The sequence below is a fragment of the Petromyzon marinus genome, chromosome 5, assembly GCF_048934315.1.
Source record: "Petromyzon marinus isolate PM22_M1 ecotype Great Lakes invasive population chromosome 5, UKy_Petmar_22M1.pri1.0, whole genome shotgun sequence".
Taxonomy (NCBI): domain Eukaryota; kingdom Metazoa; phylum Chordata; class Hyperoartia; order Petromyzontiformes; family Petromyzontidae; genus Petromyzon; species Petromyzon marinus.
The window spans coordinates 19,189,648-19,203,101 of NC_133671.1; the positions used below are offsets into that span (position 1 = coordinate 19,189,648).

At 43.0% G+C, this 13,454-nt stretch overlaps 1 protein-coding gene across 10 annotated transcripts in view; it reads right to left on the bottom strand.

Annotated features, from left to right (window-relative positions):
- The window catches only part of LOC116939179 (ataxin-2-like protein), a 29,735-nt gene extending 17,485 nt beyond the window's left edge, over positions 1 to 12,250 (bottom strand). For 7 of the 10 annotated variants that reach the window (XM_032947277.2, XM_032947276.2, XM_032947281.2 and 4 more), the window contains exons 1-7: positions 11,501 to 12,249; positions 7,492 to 7,534; positions 6,336 to 6,386; positions 6,078 to 6,149; positions 5,344 to 5,497; positions 2,661 to 2,782; positions 1,266 to 1,357 (exon numbers count right to left, since the gene is read on the bottom strand). In XM_032947277.2, coding sequence (XP_032803168.2) covers positions 1,266 to 1,357; positions 2,661 to 2,782; positions 5,344 to 5,497; positions 6,078 to 6,149; positions 6,336 to 6,386; positions 7,492 to 7,534; positions 11,501 to 11,559 — 593 coding nt within the window. In that variant the 5' untranslated portion in view covers positions 11,560 to 12,249. Of the gene's footprint in view, positions 1 to 1,265; positions 1,358 to 2,660; positions 2,783 to 5,343; positions 5,498 to 6,077; positions 6,150 to 6,335; positions 6,387 to 7,491; positions 7,535 to 11,500 lie in introns of all 10 variants that reach the window. The other 3 variants (XM_032947273.2, XM_032947272.2, XM_032947271.2) reach the window with 1 other exon arrangement.
- Positions 12,251 to 13,454: the final 1,204 nt, after the last annotated feature.

Consider the following 13,454-nt stretch of genomic DNA (forward strand, 5'->3'; position numbering starts at 1 on the left):
GATTAGGAGCACTCCCTTTAAGAGTGTCCTCCTAATCTCAGCTCGTTACCTGTATAAAAGACACCTGGGAGCCAGAAATCTTTATAATTGAGAGGGGGTCAAATACTTATTTCCCTCATTAAAATGCAAATCATTTTATAAATTTTTTGACATGCGTTTTTCTGGATTTTTTTGTTATTCTGTCTCTCACTGTTCAAATAAACCTACCATTAAAATTATATAGTGATCATTTTTTTTTGTCAGTGGGCAAACGTACAAAATCAGCAGGGGATCAATTACGTTTTCCCCTGACTGTATATTCGTAGATTTTTTTCGCCAAAAATAAAGTGTTGGGTCTCACGTTGCTGGGGAGCTGCGAGCAACAGACCATCTCTTGCGTGCATGCCACCGCCTTCATGAGAAGAGCCCCATGGCGGGGAATCGTCACAGCTTAAGTTCTCGCTGCTTAGTGTTTGGCATGGAGTATAGGGGTACAGTGGACCCATCCCCAACTGAACTTGTAATCCAGAGCCACAAGCAGCCCATTACAAATGAGTGCCAACTGCCTGGCTTCTAAACCTATTATTATCCGGTCATTTGTTTTCTTGTTTGTTTTAGTGTGAGGGGACTTTAGGTTGTGTAATTGTACAAATTACTCTGTTCACACCTGAGGTTATTTTATTCGCAAAAAAAAAACCCAAGGCATTCCCCTGTTCCAGACACAATACCATGTGGTAGACACGCATAATTTGGAAACTGCATGCACATGTTACCTGTGACATTTGATATTTGTTGTCTATGGGTAAAGACAAAAAATAACAATGCAAAAGAAATGTAGATACATGAAGCATTCTAAAAATAACTGCATATGCCAACACTTGATTGTACGAATAGACAGCACAAGTATTACCCGCGGACAAAAGCAGAGACGAAATTGAGAGAGATTCCCAAATTCCCCCTCCCCCTTTATGCACATTTCCCCTGCGTGCAGAGGCGACGTACAAATGCCATGGACGAGCACGTGGCTCCCACGGGGCCCTGTGGCAGCACTGAAGACTGCGACTGCCAGTTCGGATTTGTTCACAACCGACGATGAATAGAATTAGCACAGCGAGACGCGGCACGGAGGCGGGTGCGTTCAGGGACGGGTAAAGATACAAAAATCTTGAGTCTGGTGTACAGTGCAGCTAACATGGGACTCAAAAACGCAAATATGCTTTTCAATTATTTATGGCTTGTCTGACCACAGTAATTAACCCCCCCCCCCGTGTCCAACCAACACTCACGTGTAGTTGGCGAGGCTGCTATCGTACGTTGACTTGACGCCGTAGTTCTCCTCGTTGTAGCGAAACATCTCATTGGGATCCCAGCCGTTTGACTGCACAAAATGATAGAATGTAGAGTTGTTACTTGTACCACTGGTTGAGATAGAATCAGTGTGTTTGTATACGTACATATAAGTTGCACAAAAGTACATACCATCACACGTACACACACGATTTCCAAAAATATTCTCTCAATGTGTAATGCGTATATAATAAACTCATGATGGGGGCTTCAAAACCTAATAATCAGTGAAATGTAGTTGTAAAATCATATTCTCTATTTTTATTTAGTCTTTATATACTGTACGATAACGGAATCGTTTTCTTATGAATTAAAAATGTACATACACTACAGATGCTGACTGGGTGACTTAGGGATGAGGGAATACTATTTAGTAAGTGATGAAACCTCAATATTTTCTAATTTCCTCATTTTAGACCAAATATGAAGTGCCAATTTCAAGAGGCAGTGAACACAATCAGTCTGGCTTACACCTACAAAAAACAAGATTGGATAAAAAAAACAATTGTATTACTCGTGCAAAATATATTCATGAATACTGCCCTCCCATTTTTTAAAAAAGTTAAATGATCGTGTATCGAATATCACAACAAAAGCACCTACAACACTTTTAATCAGTTCTTGTGAATTTTATGGTACAACCACGAGACAAAAACACAATTTGAAAATGCTTAATGGTTACTGACGAAGGTGATTAAAATAATTAAAACAATCATCCCTATCAAGGAAGCAACAGGAATTGTATAATCCCATTACATTTTAGTCAAGGTGCCTCAAAGACAACATTGTATATGAAGTCATGCTTCACCAGTGATGGACGGGTGCAACGAGTTATATTTGCAGTTATGAAATTTAGTTATTACAATGAATGATTTTATGTTCATGATGTACTTTAATTGTTTCACTTGAATCTGCTTGCAATTTAGCTATTTGAACCCAGGTTTCCATTGAAAACGAGACTTCCGGTCTCAACTGGCTCTTCATCATCGTCCATGATTAATCCACTGCTGGCTGAAGGCCTCACCAACCTTTGACATCTCCCACGGGGACCCACGATGCCAACAATCCACCCAGCACGTGCACACGAGCCGATCTCATTGCTTCCAGTCCACGGAGCATTTTCCCTTGGGCATGTTCCCTCCCTTTGGATGCCACTCAGTAATGGTTATTGCCCACGGGCCATAATCCCTCTCTAGTAATGTGTCTTGCCCATGTCCACTCACATTCCTCAACACTAAACATTATATCATTACACTCTTAATCTGATAAATGAATCGGTTAGGTGCGAGTGTGAGTGAGCACAGCACATGCTGGCATTGGGCGCCCACGCTAACCATGTCGGTGTCAAGCGAGCTCATGTCGTCTCCAGCACCATCCCCTCCCTGCCAGGGCTCCAGCTCCCGCTCCCGGTGCTCTCCGTTCACCCGTCTCACAATCACGCTGTCAGTGAAGCCATCTGCAGACACAGGCCATGCCGTCACCGAAAGCCACGTTTTTGTTTCGCACGCTCAAGCAGCTTGACAACTGCCGCAGAGGGCCCGACTGCTGAGGCTATACCTGCGGTGTCGAGGCACTCTCAGATCATGTGGCAGCTCAATTATAATTTTTTCATTTTACTGTTTCTGAACAGCGTCTTGAGATGGTGTAACAAATCTAAAATGTTATCACGGTGCCTTTTAGTCGAATTAAGTTGTGCATGGATTTACATTAAATGTCAACGTAAAAAATAGCTATTATCGTGCCAATACATACGTATGTTGTGTTGTGATGTCATATTGCCGTCACGAATGTGCTATAACAGCATGGCTGAAGGTAAATTAAGTATTTTTTTCTCTCATTAATGAACATTTAATATATAGTCAGGTAGCCTTGAATATACAACCTAGATATGTATCCACAACATAAAACCTACTTATTGCGTTTTCCTTGATGACATTGTTCAATTAGTTGGTAAATACATTTTCAAGTTTATTTGATTAAAAGCAATGCTTGCATAATGCCACGTACAGTCCGGAATCAGCACACTTGTAAATGGCTTAGCATCTGCAATTAGTGCCAAGTGGCACCTATATCCCATAATCATGCGATCCGTAAACCCCAGCGAGACTACTAACGAGAAAACTTCATATTGCCCAGCCGTGATCAAGCTTTAAAAGGAATCCTGCTGTTTAGCCGCAGAAATTATCAATACAACATCAGGTTTGCTGAGAGTCAAAAAGATGTTAAACAACAAACGGCTGTGGTAAAAATCAATGAACTTGATCATCTGACTAACATAACATCTGCCTGTTCAGATTTTTTTAAGTGACAACAGAACCCACGATAACATTCTGAACCATAAAACTCAGAAAGGACAGCATTATTATAATGCTCAACTCCACAACTGTATCACTAGGTGGGGAGAAAATGCTTATAACACTAAATCTATTCATCACAGAAATAAGAACAAATGATATTATACTAAAATTTCTAAAATTGGACAAACCTTATAGCATTAACCTATGCTGTTTAATGGGAAGTCAATCAAATATAACACTGTAATCCAATTCCTAAAATTTTGAAGATTGAAAGATATAATTTTAATAACATTGGCAACTTAATTAAACTTCATTTTTCCAAAAGGTAATTTGCCAACGGCAGTTAAAGGCTAATAAAAACATAGTTTATAAGTAAAATAAATTGGCTAATTCAGAAAATAAATTTCAAATTTCCCTTCCCAAATAAGTGATGCAATTTTAGTCCTTGTGCATGCTGACCAACATAGTCTGCATAGTTAGGTGTAAGGTATTATTTTTCATCATCGCCCCTATACTACAAAAGACTAATGGTAACATTAGGCTGCTCTTTGGGGGGGGGGGTACTGTAAGGAAGTGAAAAATCTGCAACATTTCAAGTGGTTTAACCAACCACCATTCACGTTCATGAAATATGAGAGACTTTCAATGTATTGCATGTTATCCATTAAAATAATACTGAAAATATACTCTTTTGTGTTTTATTTTGAGGTTGCTTCATTGCATTAACTACTGTCGACTAGATCTCTATTAACGTGCGTGACTGCCCGATAGATCTTAATCCAAGTGAATATTTTTTAATGATCTCAATGAAAGAGAATAGTGCTTGTCGGAAGCTAACTTAGCAAACTGGTTTTGATAGATGACGTTTAATACGTCTCAATGAAAGTGAAAAATCTCCCTAAAATATCTCAATGGATATGAATTATGAGATCCCCTCGTATACATCTCAATGAAATCGACTGATGATCAATTTAATTGCCTTGAGGTATTTTTACAAGAACATAAAAATATTCAGAGCAACTGACTTCACTCATCCCCTCCTGTAAACACACATTAGCACAATTTTTCAAAATGTAATAAAGTATAATGCATGCACAAAACAAGTTAATTATCTTTGATGTAAATAGGGCTAATGATTTTGACATGTTTATTGTTTACCAACTCTGATTTAATTAATGATGCTGATTTTAGGTTGCAATTTCATTCGATAATCAATTTTTCTTAATTTCTCATCCATATTACCTCATTATTCATCTCATATGTATGGTATGTAGCATGAGAATATAATACACATATCATAAATACTTTATTATTACATGCCCAACTCAATGCACGCATGTATCATGAGTGAAATAATGTATTTTGAGTGAAGAATCGATACATCGTTGGACATGTAGAACCTTTTTGCAAATCCACTGCTGGACAAGAGCTCTCTCAGATCGTGTGGTTATTTGACCAGCACAGATTGGTGAAGGTGGGGCGCACCATACAGTGCATAAATGATGTTGCTGCACTGCTGTTGGCTGCCCACCACGTAGCCCATTACACGCTTACCAATGACACTGCATCGGTGCTGGCTTTGACAACACTAATAAAAAGTGAATGGCGGCAAGTCAATACGTTACATTTAAGGTTTTTTTTCTTTTGCAGGCATTCACTGCCTCCCTCAAGAGTCTCTTCCTGTCAAAGTGAGCCAAGTGCAAGTAGAGAAGACACGCACCTCGCGTGGCATAGTTTAGGTCCACGTCCTTGTACTGCACCAACACCACGTCGCTCGGGCTGAAGATCATCGTGTTGACGATCTCCTCACTCTTGGGGCCCGACTGCGTTGAGTCGGCACTTTGCTGATGCGCCGCGTCGAGCACCACCTCGTACTGACGGCGCCAAACACAAACATTCCCGCGTGGTTAGGCGTGCCACAAATTCATGTTTTCAGCATCACGTTGATGATCATTTTCCTGCGTAGCAACTAAAACTGGTATTAGTACCAGCTGCCTTTTTGTTGGTGGTCTTGGATTTATTTTAAAAAAATTAAGAGTCCATTAATTTCCACATTACAAACGGCCTGCATAATTGACAGTCATAGATTTGCTAAGGTTTCAAAAAAATTTGTCACAATGCCAATGTACAGTGACGACAAATGTACCAACTGTAGTTTCTGACTCGCTGTATAAACATCTGCTTTAATAAAAGGCTTGATCCTTCTGGATTTTCAATTGTCCTGGAAATCTCTCCCAATTGCCAAAGTTGGCAAAAATTATTGTGCCCTCCAGCATTGCAATGAAAAAGAAACGATTTGGTCTGAATAGTTTGGGAGTGACAACATGCTGATAGCAGTATAAATGCACAAAAGCCAACATTAGCAGTTCCACAACGATTGCCCAGACCTTTCCAAAGCTTTAGAAGCTTTTGTATGCATGACTATTCTTTGCAATCTCTCCCCATGCAACATACCTTCGGTCCGTAGGTTCGGAAAATTCCTTCAAATACTTTCCCACTTTTCACGAGCAATTCACATCTGGCACCCTGTCGAGGAACACACGTGCATATTAAACTAAACCAACAAGCGGCATGTATAAGGATCTTGTCTGTTGATTTAAAAAAGCAAAATTTATGCAGCATGAAGTAAATTATATAATTTCCAACCTCAGGTAGCAAAAAGAACCCATGTTCAAGCAACCAAATGTAATAAGTACATTAGACCACGCTTACCACAACAGAGGTCAACACGTGAACCATTCTGGGATTCATATAGGCCCCTTCCTGAAAGCGAGAAATGCATAAAAAAAGTGTTACATTGCTGGTATTGCATGGGGATAATGAAAATATAAGAAATAAATGTTTTGTACAAATTCCTGGTGGAACCACACATTTTCAATGCTTTTCCCTGCGCATTACAGCATGGGCTCCCAAATACTGCAATCCATATAATTTCAAGGGAAATGTAACTCGAGAAATAAGGAGCACTTATGCTGTAGATACAAAACTAGGTGGTTGTGTGTCTCGAGATGTTCAACACGAGTTTGCATCTTCGCTAACGCAAAACAAACATTAACATCATTTCATTATCAGGCACGCAATCGTGATGTGATTGCAGCAACATCCACCCCTTTTGCTTGTTGGTACAACTAGAGTGATGTACAAAGAGCACTAATGACAATTAAGCTTCAAACTTGTGTCGGATAGTAAAGGACAATGCCCAGGTACATATCTACAAGCAATATTGCACCTTCATTTAAGACACGGTGGCAACACCTGAGCCTCCAACCAAATCATCCAGAATCCGCCCAATTTCATCACACCTCAAACTAAGCAGGGTTAGGGCCTGGATAATGCATGGATGATGACAATGCATAAAAAACAGGTGTAGGAGGTACTGTTCGCAGTAGAGGGCAGTGCAAGAAAATCCATTATTGCTCTGTAGTACCCCCACCATCTTCACCAACTTACACTGAACAGTGCCGTTGAGTATGGCCAAATCACCCTTATGGTCCACACAGCAAGGGGAAGGACTTGATCCAGCAGTGGATTGACAAACGGGCTGTACGTGCCAGCACTTGAGATGCCTATAGGATTCCTTTCTTAAATCTTTTGAGCCCATGAGTAGTATTATGCACCAGAAAACACCACGTAGCCAGGCAACCTGGGCCTACTGAGGCCAACCACCAAGGGTTCAACAGTTAGATTCCCACTGCAGTAAGAGCATTACTGCTTTTGAGTTTGTTAAATCAAGCATCAAAGATCCTAAGATGTCATCTCCTTTAATGGTGAGTGAGGTTACAGACTTCCCTTCACAAGCATCAATGCATCTCAATAAGGCCTCCCATAAGTAAATTTCAATGAATTTTAATGAGGGGTTGCCACTCACCAGAACGTGCGAGGGTGTGGAGTTCCTCACAGCTGGGCGGCCCCTAGAAGAGAAAAAAATATTTATTTTAAACATTTCACAAATATTACAATAAAAAACACAATATACTAATGATGTATTGAAAGCAATAATGGCCACCTTCCGCTGCATCGCTCTCCATAGAACATGTAAGACCTAAATGAAGGTGTGTATCATTCAGACATGTATTAATCTTAACTACAGGTTTCACGAACACCGGCACAGTCTTGGAGCAACAGAAGCAGCAGCTGCATATGCAGGTTACCCAAATGGTGAATGGTGCGCTTCAGGGGATGTATATAAAAGTGGAGGCACGCAGAAAGGCAATACATCCTCTGCCGAGCGTGGAAACAGTTCAAGGGAGAAAATGGAGATTGGGAACTGTCTATCGGGATTGGTAGCCACCTACAGAAAATTATCAGAGTTGCCGAGTGCTCGGCATGTTTGTTAGACCAAGGCAATGGAGAACGTGCAAGCAGGCTGGCCCGCGGAGCTCACAGTTTTCCTCACTCAGATTTTACAAAATTCATACAACGTTCAGACGCCATAAAGTGAGATTGATAAAATTCACTGAAGCCCACAAAAAAGCAGTCAATCGTAAATGGGTCCAACTGGAAAAGAAAAACCATGTGGGCAAAATAAATCACAAGAGATGCAACTCGTCCGTGGGTGATTCGTATGCAAATAATGTTCCCATTTTAGAAATTGCAGGATAGTATGTTAGAGTATGCAATTGAGGAGCTTGCCTCATGGATGTTAAAGACCACATTGTGCTTTTCAGTTTTGAACAATTTGGTGCAATTTATATTCCTGGGGTAGAGTAGGCATTTGCAATAGAAGCAAAGAAGGTCCTTCTTAATTAGAAAAAGGAAGGAGTTTGATGAGCTGAATGGCCTTTCACATTCTAAAACTTCTCATGTTTGCAGCATTTACGTGAGTGTTTTGAAAACGAGTTTGCCTTTAAGCGACCGAGTGCAGGTCATGTCCAAGGATTAAATTCACAACCTTCTACTGTTGTCAGCTAGCGCATGACGCAGATCTCAATTTAGATTTTTGAAGCAACGGACTGTAAATAGAAAATAATTTTACCGTTACAAAACCCTAAAATTAGGAGTGCACCACAAACATGACCTTTGTCTAAATTTCATTTGCAAGCGTGTACACACACAACTTGGAGCTCATTCACACGATGAATTATGAGCTCCTATTAGCTGTTTGAGGAACTATGATAAAGGTATACGAATGTCATTTTAATTAGAGCATTAAATCGCATCTCCCAATAATTTGGCAGCAGCACCAGCACGTAACGTTTCGTACCGACAGCTGTTAAAATAACGAGAGAATGCAAGCCGGTGGTTGCATAATGGCGAGTGCAACAACGCAAGCTGGCAAAATCTGACGCATTGGTGGCAGTTGTGTTAAATCGCAAGCATTATTGTTCTGTTATATTACTACAGTTACTGTTACTGTATCATACAATCCACGGCATGGTGAGTCTCTCGTGAACGTGCCTTCCCCGTTGACTGGCACACGCGGAATACAAAACGAATATATTAGCGGTGAATCCAAATCACGACACAGCACTGTAACTAAAGGGACGTTGGGTGGTATTATTCTGGACCCCACCGCCCCCCCCAATTCCTCCCGTGGGAGAACGGGGTGCCCGGCCCCCCCCCCAAAGTGTCCCCTTCCTGAGTCAAAGCCCACCCTGTTGGGTCCCCACAGGGTATGTCATCTTTACTGTACGTCTAAATACTATTGTGTACGGTTTACAGAGATACATATTTTGAGGGAATTAGAACATTACCAAAGCATGAAGGTCAAGCGGCCATTATGACCAACCAATTCCATTAATGCCAGACACTGCGATCGCTTCCTTCCTTCTGCTCGATCTTGCAGCTGTTGGAAAGTTGACACCCGACCTCTGCTCCTCTTACAGTATCATACCATCTGGTTTGAGGTCTTCCCCTCAGTCAGTCACCGACCTCTAAGTGCCCCTCCAGTGCCTGTCTCTGTAACCTGCCCTCCTCCATTCTTAAGACCCATGTCCAGTCACTACAATGTCTTATTCCTGATTTCACTTATTGCAATGCTTTTCTTGCCACGTTCAATTCCGTGTGCATTCTTTATGCAAACTAAGGGCGGGGGGGGGGGGAAGCAGTGGTCCATAGGGTTAGTGCAATGCAGTATCGCTTAAAATCTTATTCAATTAGGGTTCGACTCCTGACTACGTGAAACATCAGTGGCGAGCTATGTCCGATTCAGTCCTGAGCGACCACTTCACAAATCCGCAATGCCCAAAAACTCCAATTACAGACATTGAGGCCGTCTTCATCCACAAGTGGACTTACAAAGGTCTGCATATTCCAATTGAGTAAGCACCGTTATATGTTCATATGCAATTGCTTTCATGCAAAGGAAATGTATTGAATATAGAGTTATAGACATACAGACAAGAAAATGTATATGGCTTCGTATGGCAAACACGTTATTTGAATTGGCCCAATATCCACACCGTAATGTGACAAGAAAAAAAGTTTCCTGGATACATTTGCAATCGCAAATTGCATTATAAGCACATGAGCATGCTCAACACATAACACGTGAGTATGCATGTACAACAGCCGCGCCCCTTTTATTTCTGAAGATAGCTGTTGTCAAAGACCGCTTATTGCGGGCAGCCCAGCATAACCCAGGGTTATTTTACGGCCATTATGATGATGATGTCGCGACACCGGAAAACGAGCAAGTTCTCCTCCCCTGCCCATTTAATCATAATCCAGTCAGGATGGTTGGCTTCCCCGATCCACAATCTGCAACGGGGGGGGTGGTCGCGATGTCATCATCCAGCAGTGGATTGACTAAAAGGGCTGCGGCGACGTGCACATTTGGGGAGAGTCCCAGCACACGCGGTGATGCCGATGCAAATTTAGTGCCGAGTAAACCAAGGGGGAGACGCATTGTAAAAATGTTAATTCGGTGAGATAAACAAGACACCAAATGGCCGGTCTAGTCCTGGCCGGGGATAGAACTCTGGGGTAGCCCCGGGGTTTCTGGAAGTCGCAGTGCGCTAACCACAGCCGCTAACCTCCTCTTACACAGACACACACCACGTGAGAATCCATTTACACATTTACGTATAATTGCATACACCCATAACGGATGGAGTAGGGTGGGTGGGGGGTTAAAAGGTTTAGTTGTTTTAAAGTCACAGATAAACGTTGAGTAGTAGTAGCAGTAATAATATTAATAATGCGGTCGGTGTTGGGGGGGCCGCCTTGAGGCGCAGAGGCGGGACGTGACCTGAATGATTGCCGCCTCGGTAGGGGCCTAAACCCACGGGCCTCCTCCCTCATCCTTCTCACCATTAATCCCCTCTTATTTTCAAAATTTACAAACACCGCTTGCTGCATCGTCGTCGTCGCCTACAACCACCACCATCAAACCACCACAAACGTAACTCGCATCGTGGGCGATAACTAATTAACTCGCCGGGTTGTTTTTTTTTAATATAACCAGATATGTGTGGTTTTTTTACCCCCTTATTTCAAACGTGAACGTTAAGCAAAGCCAACCGCGCGGCTAAATCTCGGCGGGTTTGGGGTTTGGCAGAGCGGTAGGTGGTGGTGGTAGGGAACATTCTCCCGAGGAACACAAATCCAGCCGCACTTCTCTCGCTCGCTCTCACCACCTTTCTTACCTTAAAACAACACCCCCCCCCCCCAAAACCAGCGATTAACATTGACGCTACACAATAAACGTGAAACGTTTTTAAAATTTTTTATAATAGAACTGCGCGGACAACCGGAACACGTTGGCCGTAAGTCTCTCGGCCCCCCGGCTTGGTTTAACGCCGGCGATGCTGACAACGATGACGATGACAACGATGCTAACGACGACGACGATGATGATGATAAAGATGACAATGAAGGGGGTCTCTTTCTCTCGCCGAGCTGAATGGTGGGTGGACTTGAAGGGGACGACGAGTTACCTGCCCACTGGAGGCCGCCCGCCGGGTTTTCGCGTCGCCGAGAATTTGATGCTGGACATGATGGCTGCTGCTGTTGCTTCTTCTTCTTCTTATTTGACGACGACGATGATGATGTTGTTGACGCTGTTTGACGACGACAACGAGGAGGAATTGTTTTTCCCTGCTTCGAGAGAGAAGCGAGGAGCGCCCGCCCGGCCGCTCGCTTCACTCACAGCGCCCGGGCACCGTGCACCTCATCGCGCGCGTCCTCTTCCACGTTATCGTTCACTATTTACGCTACCCGCCTTACTAAAATATTACGCCCGATATTTTAACGCTTACAAATCGCCGAGTTTATTATTCGTCAATTTTTTTTCCTCTCGTATATCCAAGGCGCCCGATATCGATTTCTCGTCTTATTAGCCGCGCAAAGAGAAAAAAAAATTGTGAAATTTCGCTATCTTCAGTGATACAGACGGCCGTTTTTGCTTGGATCAATTTTTGTTTTCCCCTTTACGATTCAACGGCCCTTGCCCTCCAAACCTCGTTTATTTTTTTTTAAAGGCAAAGTCGACCTCGCTAATTGTTTTAACGGCGACGTTGGCGACGTTTATTTGTTTAATGTTAATGACGCTTTATTGTTGACGATGAGGAGGTGTTTGGCGCCGCGGAGGGGCACACCGGGCGAAACAAAACATCGCCGCCGGCCGCGCGCCTGCGCACTGCGGCCCACCGCATCACTGCCCCCAGCCCGGGCCAGCCGCGCGTCTCTCGGCGACGCAAGAAAGTAGTTCCTCTCCACCCCCCCCACCCACCACCAAAATCCCCGCCCCTATCCCCCCAGACCCCGCCCCTATCCCCCCAGACCCCGCCCCTATCTCCACTGACCCCTCCCCTTCCCTGGATGACGCAACTGCGCGCGCCTATGGAACGCGATGGCATGGGGGGAGATTTATACGAAGCGGAGTAGAATGTTTTTTTTCATTTAAATTAATATTTAGTTATGGGTGTTTTTCTTTAAAATATGCATATTTTGCATTGCGTATGTTGTTTTTAATAGTTTATTGACGCCGACATTTCGTTTGAATTTTATGGTTATTGAAATATAATTTGTACCAACACCGATTCGCGAAATGGTCTTGCCCAGGCGCGTCGCTGCGAAATATCCTGGAGGGGGGGGGGAGAAACGTCATGCGTCACACGTGCGTGGTGACGTCACGGCGTTGCGCGTGACGGCATCACGCAAGCGCCGTCATCCGATGGCACACCCACGTGTATTTAAGTACACGTACTGTACTGTGTATATGGCTTTGTTTCTGCATATACTTCTATGTAATTATGCATTTGTCATATTTGCACTCTTAACAATACTATTGCTTGGGGAGGCCTTCATCCAGCAGTGAATTAATTAAATCAATGGCCGAGTATTCATTACACAAGTTAACGGGTGTATACAGAAATTAAATGAGAATACACCAGGAATTACGGATGTGTGCGGTAATTTTATTCAGCAGGGGATTGACAGCCGAAAATTATCTTGTCATTCAGCAAACCCTGACTGCATCTCAAAAATATTTCGCACCAAGGTCCTGCATTTGTGACGTTTGGCCCAATCCCGTTAATGAGCATTTTGCACCGTAATATTACATCAACGTGTCTGGCAATGTGCGGTGTTAACTGCGTGGTTCACAGATAAAGAGAGCAAATCTGCAATTTAACACCGTCGCCCCCTGCAGAGCAGACAGCACACGGCAATACGCGCAGCTGCCATTCCCTAAACGTTACATAACTGGACCCGCGTGGAGCCGTTCCATTGCTCTCGGCAGCACCTCCAGAATTCATGACACCATTTGGTGCACTGAAGATGCAGACGTCAAATTGGTTATAAAGACAACCCCTCTAATGTCTTATGGTATCGACACCGATGCACAAGAGAGGGTATTTTGATTTGTTTTAAATACTCCCCAGGAAAACG